Raw genomic sequence first — 19,074 nt, 5'->3', positions numbered from 1 at the left:
TTACCTCATTATTCGCCTATGGTTCCCACAACCCTAGTTATGGAGTTTAGTTACCCATAATCATAATCACAATATTCAAATATATGATATAAGAATTCATGCACTTACTTCAATGAGAAAGAGTAAAATCCAAAAGTTTGCTTGATTAATCAACAAAAATCACCAACAATCAGATACAAGAGTCTCAAAATATTCAAGAGTCTCACAAAGGGTCTGAAAAATAATCAAGAGTCTAACCTCAAAAACGAGGTTTTTCGAACTAGTTATAAAAAACCTAGTTAAATAAGGACTCTATTTGCTGGAAATCTGTCAAAACGCGGCTGGATCGTCGTGGTCACGACGGACCGTCATGGACTCCATCGTCCCATACTTGTGCAATTTCTTCTGCTGCTCTCTTCATTACCCTCGACGACAGGTATGACGGATCATCACAGGCACAACGGTCCGTTGAGGGTCCCCGTTCCAAAACACTTGAACTCTTGGAATTTGGGTACTGGAACTACTTCTCTGATCTTCATGATGAACCAGCAGGACGGACCGTCATGGCTACGACGGTCCATCACACACTCCGTAACCCCACACTTGGTCAGACTTCCCCATCTTCCTTCAGCAGCTGCACTACGATGCCACCTACGGACCGTCACGAGCATGACGGACCGTCACAAGCTCCGTAGGTGGTACTTTTCTATATTTCTTGCTCAAAAACCTCCGCATTCATCTTTTAGATAGATTTCCTGCAAATACAGAGAAACTTACATAAAAATTAGCACAAAAAGGCTTTTGGACACACTAAACTTAAGGAAAATGTATTAATAATACCGTGAAACCACGGTATATCAGGGTCGCGATTAGAAAGGTCGAGAACGGTTCTGACCGCAGTTGGAGAATCTAAAGGAACTCGACCATGAACAGGATCATGTTGAGTTAGTTTCGGCTAATTTGGTAAGTCATCAAAAGGCAAGTCAGCCATTGGGAAGTAGATAAGTGTCTTGAAAGTAGGGAAATTGGTCGCCGATAGTTTGGCCAAGTTTCGCACTTGAAGAAATTCTTCCCTCAAGATCTTGAGTTCTTGTTCCATGTGAGCCTTTTTTTCCTTATTTTGGATGTCAGTTACACTTCAAGAACTTTCAGGGTTCTCAATAGGTACGGTACTATCATATTTGCGGCAACATTGACCTCGTCTTTGTCAGTCATTTTTCCTTTCGATCAAAGGTTGTATCGTGACTCAGTCAGTTTGCAAGTCGACACAAATCAACACTCTTTTGGGGATAAATAATGAAAAGAAAACAAAAAGGAAACTATGTTAGTTTGGAAAATATTTAAAGATGTAACAAATATACAAGTGTAACACATATATACACCAATTTGACAACATTCAAAAAGAGTCATAATGGAGAACCTCTTTTTGTCTGAGGTAGGCCTACTTGCAAGAATTTTGACAATAATTATCCATTTAAACACATTTTAGATTTTGGAGCAAACATAACTTCATCGATTAAGGTAGTCTTGGATGTTACATTGAGGTAGGAAATCAAAAACCTAATGTTACACCCTCAAAATGAATTAGGTGTAGCTAGAGCCTAACATGAGTGTCACGAGATTATAAGTTCTTAAAATTACTAAAAAAATAGTGTCAAGAGTCAGTATATAACGTCCAAGGACGTCCAAGACGTCTGGAAACTAGTCGAAGTTGAACTAGTGTGTCGTAGTGTTTTGAAGTGATGTTTTGTGGGATGGTTTGAGGTTTAAATTGAGTACGGATGGTTCCTACACGCATAATGAAATATAAAAGGTAGAAACGTCTGAGAACAATGCCCTGGGGACCAGCCAAAGGGTCCCCAAGGACGACCCTAAGTTGGCCAAGCAAGCTGTCGCGCCAGCCGGAATCTGGCAGTAGCTGCACGTCACGCAGCTGACAGTGAAAGGAAAAAATTCTTGCCGTGCGATGTGGGGCTGTCACGAACCATTCTGCCTCAAAATTTTCCACAAGCAAGATTCGAAAATGCCTCCGTGACGCGCATTAAACTCCTAGATTTGGTCGCGTCTTTTTTAAGTCAAATTTAAGTTGGTTAAAATGTCCAATAGTTACAGGGATCTTTTGGGAAGTGTAGAGATTAATTATTGGTGGTTATTGTAGGTATTTGAGTAGCATATAAGCATCACAATAGCCAATAAGACCCTATACTTCAAATCAAAACCTTTCTTTCCCAAAATTCTCCCTAAACCACCATTGAAGAAGAGAAAAATTGCAGCAGCTTTAGGACAAATTCACCAAGGTCTCAAGATAGGTTTAAGGCTCTAATCTAAAGTATCTGAAACTTATTCATCCATAGATTCTTCCATCCATGGAGTCCCCCTAGTTTCCCTACAATTGAGAATCGAAAAAACCCCAAACAAGTGAGGGTTGTGATTGCATTGTGGGTAAGGTGTAATTGTGATCCCAATAGAGTCGATAACATACACGTATGTTCATGTGATGTTTATGTACTGCTTTTATGGAGTCTTCATGGTGAATCATGATAATTGAACTTGAAGGTGATCATGGTGATTTTAGGCCATCAGAGGCTAGATTAAGGTTTATGTTAGTCTTCTTAATGCAATTGTATTTTATGTTATTGGATCATGATTGAAATACCTAGATGTGAATTGAAATAGGTCTAATTGATTAAGGATGATCTTTACCTAAGAAGTTGGAATTGGACCTATGTGGTTATGTATGATTAGAATTACCCTATAGTAATCTAATTGAATAGATTAGCATGTAATTGAGTATGAATCATGAAGGACTGAATATAGTAATTGTTTATAGGTCTTATGGACATTGTAGTTAGGGATTTGGGGGAAAAGTCTTGATGAGGATGATTGTGATGATATTTCCTTTCTCTTCTACACCTAGACATGAATATGATTAGGAGAAGCAGTTCTCACAGAGAGGAACCCTAGATTGATCTAAGAACCTGACATGAATCAATGTATGTTAGACTAAGGTTTGCTTGAAGGTGGGTAGTATGATCACTTCTTGTGTAGTATATTTGGTGAGATCAACACCAAGGACATGGTAGCTTGAGTTGAAGTACTCAAGGTAGCTTGAGATAGTATATCTAAAGGGTATCTTGGGATAGTGAATCTCAAGGAAGCTTGAATTGAAATACTCATGGTAGCTTGAGATATTGAATCTCATGGAAGTTTGGGTTATATTACTCATGTTAGCTTGAGGTGTTGTACTTCATGGTAGCTTGACTTGGTTTGGAAAAAACCATTTCATGGTAGCTTTATGATAAAGGCCGATACTCTTCTAATGGTAGCTTGATTTGCATGTAAGGTGTAATTTATGGAATAGTTTGATATTAGTTTCTCATAGTAGCTTAGGGTTGAGGATTCATTCTCCCTATGGTTAGCTTGCATCTACATGATTGGTTGCATGGTGATTAGGAGGGTCATATCCTTCCTTAGTAAGCTTGGTTAGTATGTTGAGATGTTTTCCATGGTATTAGGTCTATTATGGTAGTATGTTGAGCTTAATATACAAGGCTACAAGATAAGTTAGCTTGAATTATGTTAGTCTTGATAAGTACTTAGTATGGACGGTAGTATGGGATGTCATCTATACATTTCACAGGTATGACTTGAAGCTACCTATGACATGACCCCTACATGATGTATGTTTATCTTGGATAGCTCCTTGACAATATGAAGTAGGTCTATTAGATGACTCCTAAGAAGACATGAACAACTTAGGGTGATGTCAAGATATGCTTAGTGTGTGAAGTACTATGGGATGCTTCACATGCATTGTACAAGTGTGTTTCGAGATGGCCTAGGATCCTAGTACTCATATGTTATGATGAACTTAGGTCTTAATTATGATAGTGGATTACAATCAAGAATTACCAAAGAGAGGTACTTAGCTTTGGTAGTAGTATGGGATGCTACCTTAGCCTTGCACAAGTATACTTGGAGGTAGCTTGTGGGATAGTTCACTTGAGTAAGAAGTATGAACTATTATATGATTTGTGGTGATTTATTATGTTATGATATTCATGTTATGCTTATGTCTCATCTCTTATTATTATGTCTATTGTTGACTAACCTTTTGAGATATCTTATATTGGTATTAGTTTTCATACTTAGTACATATCGTACTAACGCATATTGCCTACATGTTGTCCATGTAGGGTCTTGAGAAGATAGAGTTTCTTGAAGGGTAGAGTTTCAAGGATTTCGAGAAGAGAAGAAGTGGTGAGTCCTCATAGCTTCGAGGACGAACCTTTATGTTCCTTTATGTTTTCTCCATATTTTAGACGTTATGTGGGCTGCGTCCCAAGATGTTTCATTCGTGTCAAAGTGAGATGGGTTTTGAGACAATGTTATTAGAGATGCTTGCGCTTTTATGAAATACCTTTCGATTTATTACTAAAGAAAGTTTTTAAATTTTCTCCATTTATTCAAGATGTTATGCAATGAAGTCAAGAGGCTTGTATAGGACCTCTAAGAGGTCAAGTACGTCGTGTTCCGGTTCGTGAATACCCTAACTTCTAGGGGGTACTCTCGGGTCGTGACACCTAAGAAATGAAAGTACGGAAGGCCATAAGGCATAAAAGAGGAACAGGACACATAACTTATGAAAAAAATATTAAGAAGAAAGGCGATATACGGCCAGGTCAGGGCATCTTCACCGTCATCATCCCCATCATAAAATGGCTCTGGGTGGTATTCAGGGGATTCGTCGATTTTCCATTCCCAATTGTTTTGATCTTCACCAAACCCTATAGAACCATATTCTGAGTGAGCTTCTTCTACTGTTGGGGAAGGTTCATCTTCCATATGCATCACTCCTCCATCTCTAGAGTAATACAAGTAGGGTCATGGTCTGAGTATTCTTCTGGATCCTCTTCCATCTCATCAATTGTCTCTCTAGGATCGTCTTCTGGGTCTTCATCCATCTCTTCATTTTTTTCATCATCAACTACCTGTATGACATGGTCGATAGACCGTGGGGTCACCTGCTGATACATGGTTGTAGTGATGTGCATAAGGTTCAATAGCTCCGAGCCAATTTGATCTAACATTTGAGTGTCTGTGAACCCCAAAGTTCCTTCATAGCTATGTCTAGCGAGAATTCCTCCCATCATAAACCAAGCATAATATTCAGGCGTGCACCATGATTTAACCCCCATGTATGAGTCAAGAATATCGCACTATCCTTATACCAAAGCAAAGATCTTTCGATTGGGATTCTTCCTTCATAATTGACCTCTATCAATGCCATATTTGACCACATAGGAACACCTTGGGTAATCCCAAATTGTCGGAGGACTCTTAGAGGTATGTGAGGCTGAAAGCCTTCCAACCCAATAAACTCAATGAAATAAATCTGGTTAGCTCTCAACAAGGATCGGCGGACCCATGGTAGCCACCATTGAATATGGTCCATGTGAGATGGGTTAGGAAACTACGCCAACCTTCTTCATTATTTGGGGCCCCACATGCTCAATCTTATCGCATAACTCCTGATCATGTTTTGTGAGGCTACTTCAGTTCCATTTTCTGCTCGTCTTTGATAGAAGTGTTCTCTAGCGCCCAAAACTATAGTAGCAGGTTATTTCCTTGAAGTGATCATATTCTCTAGAGTAGAGGGATAATGATCGAAAGATTTATGCCAAGATCATGGGTACCATGGTCAATCTAACAGGTCCCCCAAACATGAAGATGACCATAGGCAGTAAGTTGATGTCGACACAACCTCTTTTCTTAGGGAAGATCATAATACCTAAAAAAAGTCATCACGAAAATAATAGCCCTTAACCTTTCCCAACCAAACCTAGAGATGAAAAATTCCTGTTGGAACTTATAATAGCTTTCTCGTCAACCGAACCTTTTAAACAGATAGTCTAACTTGACCCATCTCTCATCAACTCTTCGCAAGCATGGGCCTACCCTTAAACCCAAGGACTCGCGAAAACTGGTTCCAGATTTGATGCGCGGGGCTAAGAGTACTCGTCCAGCTAATGGTAAATCCGCAATCTAAATTATTTCCTCTAGGGTTGATGTGTTTCAAAATCTGCGAACTGGAAAGTCACTGTTGTTGGCTTCCAAAATTCAATCATTAGGGTAATAAGTGACTTGTTTGCCTCCACATCCAATAGATCAATTAATGACCATAAATATGGAATGATCTCAGCTCCGTATGCCACACGGATGTTACCCCACCACTCTTCCAAAGTTCGAGGGACCTCATCTATTATCTGGATGTTAGGAAGGTTTTGATTTATTTACATCTGAAAGAAAGGGTAAAGGGTAGGATGAGTTTATTTGCTCCATATTCGTTAAGTTTTTAATCTTGGATAATTTATATCAATTTCACATAAAGTTTATGTCGTCAAGTTTTAAATAAGAAACTCTTTGACATTTCGGTGGTTTCCTAAACGCAATGACAAACGTTGAATATTGTCTCGCCTAAGTTATGCAATATGACCTATTCTAAGAGTAAGATTATTTTCCTAAATGATTGAGAGTGGGACTGAGCAATTGTGAGAAGGTGCACTATCTTGATTGCACCAACTCTGAAACTAAGGAATCCAAAGAGAGTTTCTAAGGATTGCAGGAACACCCCTCGCGTGTACAGTGTGTGCGTGTACGGCCAAAAATTGATAGAACATGCAATGAAAGTGTAGAGAAATCAGTAACAAGTAGTGTTTTAAAAAAATAAGGAACATAAGTTTGGATTTCTCTTGCGACCTTTCAATCAGAGCAATATATCAAATAACAAGTTGAAAATAAACACGTAATCATAAAAGTTATTCCTAAAATGAGTCTTTCTAAGGTTACAACCTATAAAAGGTCCCCATCAGAGTCGTCATGATGTCGCACCCTATTTTTGAAGCGATCGAAAATAGTTCACAACATAATATGGCTGACGCTCTAACTTTTAAAAAATGTTTAGTTTTGTGTTTTTTAGAGTCGTCACCTAAATTTTAAGGAAACTGTTAGGAAAACCCATATTTTAAGATGTAAAATTTAAACTCCGTTTTAATTTGCGAAATCAATGAGATTCTGAGTAAGGGTTTTGATTACTCAAGGGAAGGTGTAAAGCACCTCTCAGAGCCTATCCGAAGATAGTCCTTAAACTAAATTTAGGAAAATATGATTCGGGAAAAACTTGTATATATATATATATATATATATATCTTATTAAATAGATTTAATAGTGGTATTTATATTATGTGATAAAAATAAATGAATAAATGTACATACATGTATGATAAATTTACATGTAATATATATATATATATAGTTATATTATAATAAACTTATAAAAATATAGATGTTAGATTTGTAAGAATTTGTCGCCTTATTAAAATGTGAAATAAAAATATAATAGTAGTTTGGTGTAAATATGCAGTAATGTGTGATGTGTAATAAAAATGTATGGGATGAAGTTTTCAAAATAAATGATACTAGATGTTTAAAATATTACATGAAGTTTGTGATCTTTAAACATATTTATTACAAAGTGTAGTATATACATGTAAGTTGTTTAAAACATATGAATGTTTATTATTTTGTTTACATGTTTATATAAGTTGACAATAGATCAGATTTAAAATAATATATGTGAATGTAGGAAATTATAAAATACAGAAATCATATTAGTAAAACAAGATAGTAGATATATTATGTAGAGAAAAATCTAGAATTTATAGCTATATATATATATATATATATATATATATATATGTACCTTGTATTTTGAACCTGTTGATATATCTAAAATTTGAAATAACATGGGAGGGGATTAAAATAGTTTAGGCAAACTTTGATTCTTAAAAAAAAATATAGGGTAGTCAATATATTTTATAAAGAGGTGAGAAAAAAAAATAGGTCTAACTATTATGACTTGTTTTGTACTAAAAACTTTTATGTCAATTTTTTTGCTCATAAAGTATAGAGCCTACTTCTCAAGAAATAATTTAAAGAAAGTAATTATTTTAGCCTAACATATTTCTGTGGATGATTATTTTAGCTTCTAAACTAATCTTAAATTTATTTGGGTGATCAGTTAGGCATACATGATATATGTTTGAGCCTTTTTTCAACTTCATTTGAAAAATTCTTGAACTATAAGCCCCTTTTTAACTTAAAAACCTAAAAGATTGTTTTAACTAAAAAATGTCAACCCATTTAAGGAGATTTTTTTTTTATCTTTTGTTCTAAAAGCATTTCAACTAAATTTATAAACATATAATAATGGCTCATATAAATAAACTTCAAAATAAAAGACAAACAATATATCAAAACTTAAGAGAAAGGTTAGCTAACAAATCATATAATATAATTGAGATTCGAAAAGAGAAAGGCTAAGAAATATTGGACTTCTAATTTGCGAGACTCCAAGCGTTGCAATGATATTAATTGTTATTGGCCTAATATTTTAGGCCAATAACGAGTTCCTAAGTAGAAACTCCAGCTCTCCAGTTATACGTGAAACATAAGAGAAAACAAAAGGTAAGGATACATAAATTATTTTGATGAGGAATGTAACAATTAAAATGAAACATCAAATACTTTGTTCAGTTAACTTTGATTCAAATTTTCACTCCAAGACTATTAAATAAAATATTTAATGAGTTGGGAAATGCCACATAACACACTCTTTAGTTGATCCTAAGAATGGATACAAATAAATATGGAAGGTATAGTTGAAGAGCAACAAAACCCTTTATTTAGTGAGAATATGGAATCTTAGAAGCAGAAACTTTTAAGCATCAAAATTTAATTAGAGAAACTTTACCTTTGGAATTAAAGAGAGATGGAAATACATTATTCGACCCAAATTAGTTAGCATTAAATCAAAAAATCTATTACACTATCGAAAGCCAATTTTATGCTGGTTTAAAAAAGGGAAAATTATATATAATAGTAAACTAATGACCTAAAATAAATGGAATAGCTAGAGTTTGATTTAATTGTGCTCCATAGCAAACGTTAGCTAAAATTTGCCAGCGTCTCTCTCCCAAAAGTCTCGCTTCCCACTCTCCATTCTCGCTCGTCTCTCTCGCTTTATACACAGAAGTGTATAATTCTGTTTCTGTTTTGTATAAAGCGAGAGAAAATTGTATATACACATGCAAAAATATATATCTTCGTGTTGTACACTTAATTATACAATTTACAAACATTTTACTTCAAATATTGCAGAGAAAAAGGCCAACGAATTATACAATTGCGAATTATACAATTGCAGTGAAATACAATTTACTCTAACTTTATACAACAGAAGTGTATATACTGTGTTTCTATTTTTGTATAAAGCGAAAGAAAAACATATATTTTCTTGCAATACATTTATAATTATGCAATATACATACATTTTAATTCGATTCAACTGTATGCAAAGCAAATTTTATAAAAATATTGCAGCGAATTATACAATTGTGCATTATACAATCGCAGTGAAATAGGATAGCGAATTATACAATTGCAGCGAAATAGGCCAGCGAATTATACAATTTAGGCAAGCGAATTATACAATTGTATATGTATAGAAATTATACAGTTTTATGTTTGCTATGGAGTGCAATTATGCAAACTTTGCAGCATACAAATATTAATTTTTTGTTTGCTATATGTGAAAGTTGCACTATTAAAAAAGCTTACTATTTTTTTATTAACCAATTCAGCACATTAACTAACAATAAGGTGGGAGTTTGAGGCATAACAGTACTATCACAATAAAAGATTGCAAACAGATAGCTATATTCTGATAGTAAACCAAGTTTTGCTCCAAGTTCTGCACATATCACCAAATTGTGATAAACAATGGCGGTAGTTCAGCGCATGAAAACGAGTTAATAACAGATATACAAGAGGTTTCATACACGCTGGAAACAAACCTCTAGAGCAAACACGACCACAAAGAGATAGAGAGAGAGCAACACAATAATTTCAAAGAATGCTGGAAAAGGAAGAAATACGTTCATGGACGTATTCAGGCAAACAGTCGACTAGCTCATAAATTCCAACGAAATAAAAAGAAACTTCAACAAGGTTACAGGTTGGAACTTTGGACCAAGCTGAAATTTGATACAAAATGGTTGCTTCAGTTCTGGGCAAATCGTCCTATATCAAAACATTCCAGACTAGACCACTAAACTCGAGCAAGAAGAGGATAGAGATTCAAGACGAGATGAACAATTCAGAGAAATTACATCTCAAACAAGAAGAAGGGCGAATTGAAATGTTATCACCATAAATCAAATACATATTTCTTGGTCATCATAACAACACTATATGAAGTCGACCAAAAATGCCAACAAAACTGAGCATAAATTTATACCATTGGCAAAATTTGGATGAAGATTGAAACAGTGTTTATACCCCTCGTAGGGAAGCAAACAAGAGCTTTGACGTCAAGAGATTCCAACTTCAAACTTACTCGAACTCAAAGCCAAAAGAAAAGCAGAGAAGTAAAACAAAGTAAGTAGGGCTATTTTGTGATTCCCAATCGATTATTCAATGTTGTTCTATCTGTTTTTCTCAATCGTTGTTAGTTGATCTCCCCCCTTGAATGAAAACCAAATGGCTGATTTTATAGCCGATTTTGGAAGGCTTCCCGTCTCGTAACCATCGGATTAAGGGATAATGATCTCAAATCCGATGGTCATTCACGTTCCCCACTTTCAGGCAGAGCAATAATGATGGTCGAGACTTCTAGCTTTGGTTTGGGTTAGAAATAAATCAGAAAAGATGTAAAGTTGATAGAAAAGAGGGCTATGATTGATGGACGGCGGATGGGGGAAAGAGGTGACGTTGGAGACCGCCGGATATTGTTGTTTCCCGGTGGTCCGTGGGCGTTTCTTTGGCAGCGGATGATGGACGATTGGTGAGAGAGGACGAAGGGGCATGGGGAAGGATGAAGACGCGTGCAGCGCCTGGGGAAGGAAGAGAAAGGGTGAAGCGTATATATTAAATAATAGTAAAAGTTTGAATCAATTGGGACCATTAGATTGAATTGTAAGCTTGAGATTTAATCTAAAGAAGCATAATTCATGTGTTAGCCTACATGACATACAAACGGATTGATTAATTAAAGGAGATATGGATTGCCAAGAGAGCTCAAACTAAAATCATTTAAATTATAACCTCTTCTTTATTACATAGTCATAATTTAAAATTAAAAATTATTATTATTTTGCAAGATTAGATTATTTGATAAAATTAGTCACTCTTAAATTAAATTAAATAGAAATTAGTGACTCATTAATTAATTAAGATTTCTAATTATACGAAAAATATTTATTGTGACAAAAAGAAATTATTTTTGAGCAAAATTAGATTTCATTTTTAAGAACGACATTCATCTTTTTAAAAAAATAAATAAGAAAGTAAGTAGTAATACATATTTAATTTTTTATAAGAAATAACATTTATAAAATAAATTTATCAAGTGAAAAATAAAGTATAATTTACATAAATCTCATAGTGTAAAATCTAAATTACTTCTTATCCCTACTTTTATCTATTTTACAAAAATCCCTTAAAGTATAAGTCATACGGATACATAATTGGTTTTCCGGATACATTAATTATGATACATTATAAATATGGTTGTTGCGCTTAAAAAGAAAAACAAATCAGAAAATTATATTAAAATTCCATAATTTATGGTATTCAATTCCTCTTTAATGTCAATCACAGAAACTAAATCCTAAAATAAAATCTATTCAAAATTCAAAATCCCTTTTCGTCTTTGCCCCTATTTCAACAAAGAAATTTTCAAGTAGGATTCAAAATTTTTGTTGAAAATTTGACAAGATACATGATGAATATTTTGATTTTGACTGACACTCTCGAAGGGAGAAAAAATCAAAAATCATAGCTTTTGGGTTCTTCAAATTCTAAATAAATCTCACTATGATTGACGATCAGGTCTGAATTTCTTTGACAACTTTCTTGGTATCTTTATTTTTGTGTTGGTGGTTGCTTGCCAGTGTGATGGCAGATCTCAAATATGAAGGTATTTGAATGTTGTTATTTTATAATTATCTTGGGCAAAATTTGTTATGCTTATTTGCCATAACTTCGATTTTCGAGTTAAAAGATTGATAACAAAAAGTATCCAACACATATTTATATGTTTTAATCATTATTTTTTCATTCATGAATTCGTATATTGACCAATAACTCATGATGCATTACTGGATAGAACTCGATACATTAATGTTTTGACGTATATGTTGTGGGTTTGAAGATCTGCGAGTTGATGTGTGTTGTTAATAAAAAGTATCACATATGTGCATTTCTTTTTTGATTTTTGAATCTGTATAAGCATATATAAATCGTGATACACTACTGATTTCAACTTGATCCAATTCTAGTTTGATGTGTATGTAATTGATTTTCTAGATGTGAGTCAGTGTGTTGTTATTATAACGTATTAGATACATATATATTCATTTTTTTATGTATCAATATATGAATTTCTTTATCAATATATGACGGTATGTATCAATATATAAATTATCATGTATCTGGAGTTAGTTTTCATTAGGCTATCGTCTACTTTAAAATGAGTTGATTGATATGTGATGTCTTTCTAACTTTCAAGTGTGCGCAGATGGCGAAAGTCGTGGACAAGAAGGTCACAATTGAAGAACTTGTACTTTTTTTCGAAGGAAGATTGACAAACTTTTTTTTTAGAATACTATTATGTTTTCGATACATTATTTTGAAATTATAGATTTTCAATTTTTTGTTTTTTTCATTTTTACCTTGATAGAACATTACAATTAATTATCAGGTGAAATTCTGATACAATAAATTGAAATGTTAATATTTTGAACTTTGTGTTTATTTTTGTAACAAATTGTGTTTCATATATACTTCTATTTAAAATAATGTATCATTAGGTATTTGATAATAATGTACGAGAGATTGTATTTGTGGAGATGGTACCACTTAATAAGAATTAAAATATTTTTTTATATAATGTATCATGTTCTAATTGAAATGGTGTATCCTATACAATAGGGTTGTGAAAAAGTAGTATATAAAATTAAATAAAATATATCTTTACATGTATCACAATAATTAAGAATTAATTTATCAATAGATACATGAATGAATTAGCAAGTACCTACAATTAATTATTCAAAGTATCAGTATAAATCAATAGGCAACTAACTAGAACTAAGTTATCAAGTTACATAATTGAATCAACAGTCAAGTTATAAATTACATTGCATTAGTTAGGTGTTAAAATGTATTAGTAATTAACTAAAACTAATTAGAAAAGATAATATAGTGTATTTATATGCATTTATGAACCTAATACTTAATTTTATTCGGATATCCATACTGTAAATAACATCTAACAATAATGAAAGTTAGAGTCAAATTAAATGATTTTTTAGGGAAACACTCTAAACACATGAGTACAAATATCTTAAAACAATAAAAAAAAAAATTCTAAAACTAGAGTTAGTGTATCTCAAAAACAACAACTTTATGGAAAAAAAAGGTGTCTAAGAACTCATAAATAATCTCTATTCAACATTAACCAAACCATCTTGAGCTAGTGCTATGAATTGACTCTTCGATCTTAGTTGATACTTAATGATAATAGATAGTAATTGATACTTAATATCATATGATGTTGTATACAATCTGACAGATATTTGCATCTGCTACAAAATGTAACATTATATATTCATAATATGATATTTACGTATCATCTGTTCAACTATTTAGACTATGATACATTGTTCTGCAGTTTATACCCATAATATAATTTGAACTTTAGTCTTTGATAAATCGAACATAAATATCAATTAATGTACTAAATTCAGGGTTTTATTTATAACAAACTGACATTTATTTGAATCTGATACAAAATGATACGTATAGCAAGTATAAAGTATTTTAATTGTTTATCTGAGGTAAATACTCACTTCAACTTGATAAAGTGTAAATGTATCAAAAACTTATATATGATACTAATTAAACTCACATACTCATTATTATGTATCAGGTTTAATTATAGTATATAATATAAGATTCTACAAATTATAACCTATTTTACAATGTGAACTTTATAACTTCATACATTCATAACACCTGGTCAAAACGAGAATAAAATTAAAATTTAATGTATCAAGATAATACTTTAACTTATGATACATGACCATACGAGAACAATACCTTGTCACTAATATACCTGATTTTTTAAACAACTAACAAAGAAAATATCAAACATCTATCAAAAATTTATATCTAATACTCATTACAACTTGATGAACTAATATTGTTTATCTGGGGTTGATCATCATTCTTTTCTTTCGCTTTTGTACCATTGGAAGTTCAAGTACACCCACACAAAAAATAAATCAAAAAAATTCACCTCGACAAAAAAATAAGATTAATATTAGGAATTGTAGTCATCAATTGCAGAGAAATTAATTAGAAACGACGTTGTTCTCATAAGCACTAAAATTGTTAATCTCAGATGAATTTAATTCGACCAATGTAAGATGAAGAAGATGAAGCATAAAAAAATGAAGAACAGTAGAATGGAAAAGATGAAAACTTGATTTGAAATTAATTGTAACTAGAGAAAGAAACCTTTTGAAATTCAAATTGGGATCAAGGATGTAACTGATATTATGGGAGTGAAATAAGGGAGAGATTTAAGGAACAAAAATAGGAAGGGAACGTGAGTTGTTGTGTTAGGAGTAATGTATCTGCTGACTTAAGAATTGAGGGAAAATAAGGGATTTTAGAAATATTTTAAAATAGTAGGAATTAATAGAAATTATGAAAAATAAGGTGTGTATATAGGTAATTTTTTCAAAAATAAATGACTAATAATTTTTTCGTATTCTTATAAAATCTTACAACATAGATTCTTATTATTATTATTATTATTATTATTATTATTATTATTATTATTATTATTATTATGTGGAGAATCAATATTGGGTGTCAACAACGAGTTGCTCATGATTTACTTAGATGATTTCCATATTGTGCATGTTCGCAAAAAATTTATGTTTTGAAAAGAAAATGAGTTTATATGATTGATTTTTCTTATGGTGTTGTGCATTGAATATAAGTTGCCTATAGATTTCATGAGATGAATGGTTTAACATGCTTTAAATCAAAGTTGATATGTCCTTGAGTATATGCTTTTGAGTATGAAGTTCATATAGGCTCCATGGGATTGTGTTGAGCATGCTTTTAGCTTGGAGATGTAGTTCCTCCTTAAATATAAGTAATCTAGAATTTTTTGCATATTGGGCTGATAGGTCACGCACAAATATATGAGTAATAATTTGGATTTTAACTTAGAAATTTTTGAGATGTTACAAGTCCAACATATTTATAAATCGATAGCCACTAAGTCGAATCAATAAATTTTAAAAAGAACAAAACCGACTGTCACACAACCCTATTTGTACACCATGTCTAAACTTTTAACAATTACCCAATATAAAAGGAAGCCCAATGCATAGGGCACCCTGCATTAGCTCGGTCCAGAAAAGGAGCGAACTCCAAAAAGTGTGATGTAGACAGCCTAATACAAACATTAATGGTTGCTTCCACAACTAAAACTTGTAAACTATGGGTCACATGGAGATAACTTCTTTAGTTTTACTCCCAAGCTCCCTTTAAATTACCCAGTATCACTTCCAGATTTTATTTTTAAGTCAGTTTCTGATTTAATAATCTAGTCTAATTGTTCTTAGCAAAACCATCAATTTACATTTCCATACAGCAAGACATTTGTAGCGTTGCCTTTGCTGCTAAAAAATGAGTGTTGAACACAAATATGATTTGAAAATCATAAACAACGAAATTAACTTTACAGGAATGCTGTATTTCAAACTACATACTACTACGAGTCTCACATTAATACTAACATCCCATTTCACTTCTATACAAACTTGCTCGCTGCACAACACCTGCCTTGGTATGTAAAGCAAAAACTTCGATCCAACTCAATAAAGGGAATTTAACTTAGTTCAACCTTGTGCTATTCCTCCTTCCCCACCATTTCTTTTTCATTTTGTCACTGCCTCCTTCATCACTCCCCAGTTTATTCAGAATCACCTTTGTTTCTCTCAATCTTGATCCATAATCTTTCTTCCAAGCTTCAAACATCTGCTTCAACCTCCTTAGCTCACGATCTGGACTCAAGTTAGCCTCAACTTGACCTGATTTTACTTCCACCAAGAACTTAGCATCGTCACCAAACACTTGACTCCTCTGCTCAAACTCCTCCGCTAATCGGCTTATGACACTAAGACCTGCGCTCATTGGTCGTACTCCATTGCTCTCTCTGGCCCTCTGGTTACTTCCTGTCTCCCAGCTAGACTCTTTCTCATCAGTTGGATTGACAGATGCATCGGAGTTCCTCCTGGAATCATCAAGGGCTAAGCTCCTTTTTGCAATGGAAAGACTTGACTGCAGCGATCTCATTTGTTTCTGCCATATTTCTTCCATGGATTTCATTTTCAACTCATACTCTGACCAACGATTCTCATACTGCTGTAGTCTCTGGTGAAGTATGTCATTCTCCTCTTCTTTTTCTCGTAGAGCAGCTTCAGCTCTAAGGACTCGACGTTGTAACTCTGCCAGGAAAGAAGACTTCACCAGCACCTCTTCTGACTCATTACCCTATAACAAGCTAACTGGGATAAGAAACCAACGGAAGAGAATGGGCCCACTGCTAATAAAGATAAATGGTGTGCTTTGTCAATAACGTTAACTAACAAACTTGAAAAGCAATGAGTGCACAGTAAAGAGACGTCACAAAAAGTTGTCATTCCCAATTTAATGCCACCCATGATTACCTTTCTCCCGCCAAATTGTAACAGTCCAATGTCTCCTGAGCATCTTCTGACTAACCAGCCACGAATCACTGGAAAAGAAATTCCAGGAGGTTAAAAACTACAACATTAAGTATAAAAACCATGTAAAATCTATTGGATGAGCAAGTCATAATATTGTTAAAATCATAGGGTAAATATATTACGTTAACAAATAAGAGTCTATAATTCTACAAACCCAAAATGTACAGCTATTTGTGCAAAACATCTTACAGACAATATCTGTTGTTTATCAGATCATCAAACTAAAAACAAGTTGCTCATGTCTGAAAAATACAATAAAAATAAGAGTGTAATTCTAGTATTCTACAAGCCCAAAATGTACAGCTACTCGTGCAAAACTATCTTACAGCCAATATCTGTTGTTTATCAGATCATGCAAACTAAATACAAGTTACTCATGTGGAGCTTTAGCAATTACCAGATTGTATCACAATTGATGCATCATGAACATTTTCGTAAGTCTTCCTTTTGGTCCTGCCTCTTATTTGCTTTTGTATACACACAGCTGCTTTGTGTTTCTGTAGTAAGATTGCATATTCTTTTCTAGCTTTCTCGCCACGTACAACTGTACAGAAAAAGCATGCAGGGACAGAGTCATAAACCCTACAATAAGCCAATAACAGAAAAGCAAAAATTTCGAAGTTCAAACAAACCGACATGACTGAAGTGTAGCAATTCCTCTTCGAAAATGTTTGAGATCTCGGCGAGCTTGGTGACCTCTAAAACAACTTTGAACACATAAAATGCCATGGAGAGTGCGATTTCTTGTATCTTCAAGAACTCCAATCTGAAAAGAGTTAATAAGAGAATAACTCATTTTGAATTAGTATATGGAACAAATGAATGTATGCTCTTTAGTTTGGAGAAATAATTAGTTTAACATGATCTTAAACCATTCTATCAGACAAATTCTCAAATCGCATGGTCTATAGTGGACATCTCAATAAATGACGTGGATGGTTGGGAGCAATATTTCTTCATTTTTCTTTTCTTCCTCCAGTACAACAACAATAACATACCCACTGAAATCCCACTAAGTAGAGTTTGAGGAGGGTAGAGTGTACACAGAAATTACCACTACCTCGTGGGGTTAGAGAGGCTGTTTCAGAAAGACCCTCGCTAAAGTGCACCAGTTGCAAGTACAAGAAGAAGAAAACAATGAAGAACAAATAGCAATTAATAAGAAAAGCAGTGTAAAGTCTGCATCAAAGAAACAGCAAAATAGTGTGATAATCGAAACACATAACAACTCTTCCCAACAAGTAAAGTTGGAAAATAAAAGTTAGGATGGCAAAGTTTATGAATGGGAAACAAAATTTCAAAAAGCTTGCTTTAGGCAATTGTGCAGTAGATCACATAATCTAGATTACTTGTTTCAACCATCTTTCTCGGGAATCCAATTTAGGAAGGGAAGACAGAAACTTGACTGACACAGTACTGAATATATAGCATATATATGCATCAGTTTCTCACTGAAACCCAAATGGACAGCGAACCCAATTTTGCATAATTTAATTTATATTTACATTCATATAGATCTAACAAATACTGTAAGAATAGAAAGTATCACACTGGCACATGTTTAAGTGAACACGAATGAGAACATGAGATGCACTTGGCCCGTAAGCTAGTTCTATTCCACCCTTCAATCACCTTTCATAGCAAGAAAGAAAGACATTGGACACCCAGCAATCTACAAAATGTGATCTTGATATAATTCTTTTTTTTTTGAGAAGGTAACAACCTCTATTCTATTCCAAAACAAAAAATAAGAACCTGCCACAACAAATTACAGGTTCTTAATTACAATTGTGGAGAGTAGAAAGATCTTCAATCTTATAGCAAAATTTACAAGGAACCTAAAACATCTGTAACTAGATCTTCCGTGAACGCCTGTTTACACCAAAAAAGAAACAACACTAAGGGTGTGTTTGGTATGGAGGAAAATGTTTTCCTAGAAAATGTTTTCCTGGAAAACAAGTAGATTTTGGACTTATTTTCTCATGTTTGGTTGGTGAGTAGAAAATATTTTCCGGAAATGATTTTTAGTGTTTGATTTATTAATGAAATTTGTTTTTGAGAGACACCTTTTATTTTTACTTAAGTAAAAAATAATTTATGACATTGAAAATATTTTTTAAAATCAAAATTATTATTATTTTGGGGTGGTGGTGGTGGTGGTGGT

At 33.4% G+C, this 19,074-nt stretch overlaps 1 protein-coding gene across 1 annotated transcript in view; it reads right to left on the bottom strand.

Annotated features, from left to right (window-relative positions):
* Positions 1-15,736: 15,736 nt before the first annotated feature.
* The window catches only part of LOC107010986 (myosin-1), a 36,827-nt gene continuing 33,489 nt past the window's right edge, over positions 15,737-19,074 (bottom strand). The window contains exons 20-23 of the mRNA XM_015210276.2: positions 17,547-17,676; positions 17,308-17,454; positions 16,851-16,918; positions 15,737-16,674 (exon numbers count right to left, since the gene is read on the bottom strand). Of these exons, the coding sequence (XP_015065762.1) occupies positions 16,015-16,674; positions 16,851-16,918; positions 17,308-17,454; positions 17,547-17,676 (1,005 nt within the window). The 3' untranslated portion in view covers positions 15,737-16,014. The remainder of the gene's footprint in view (positions 16,675-16,850; positions 16,919-17,307; positions 17,455-17,546; positions 17,677-19,074) is intronic.

The sequence above is a fragment of the Solanum pennellii genome, chromosome 2, assembly GCF_001406875.1.
Source record: "Solanum pennellii chromosome 2, SPENNV200".
NCBI classification, from domain to species: Eukaryota; Viridiplantae; Streptophyta; class Magnoliopsida; order Solanales; family Solanaceae; genus Solanum; species Solanum pennellii.
Note: the sequence above shows the minus strand (reverse complement) of the source record. Positions and strands in the feature narration are given on the sequence as shown.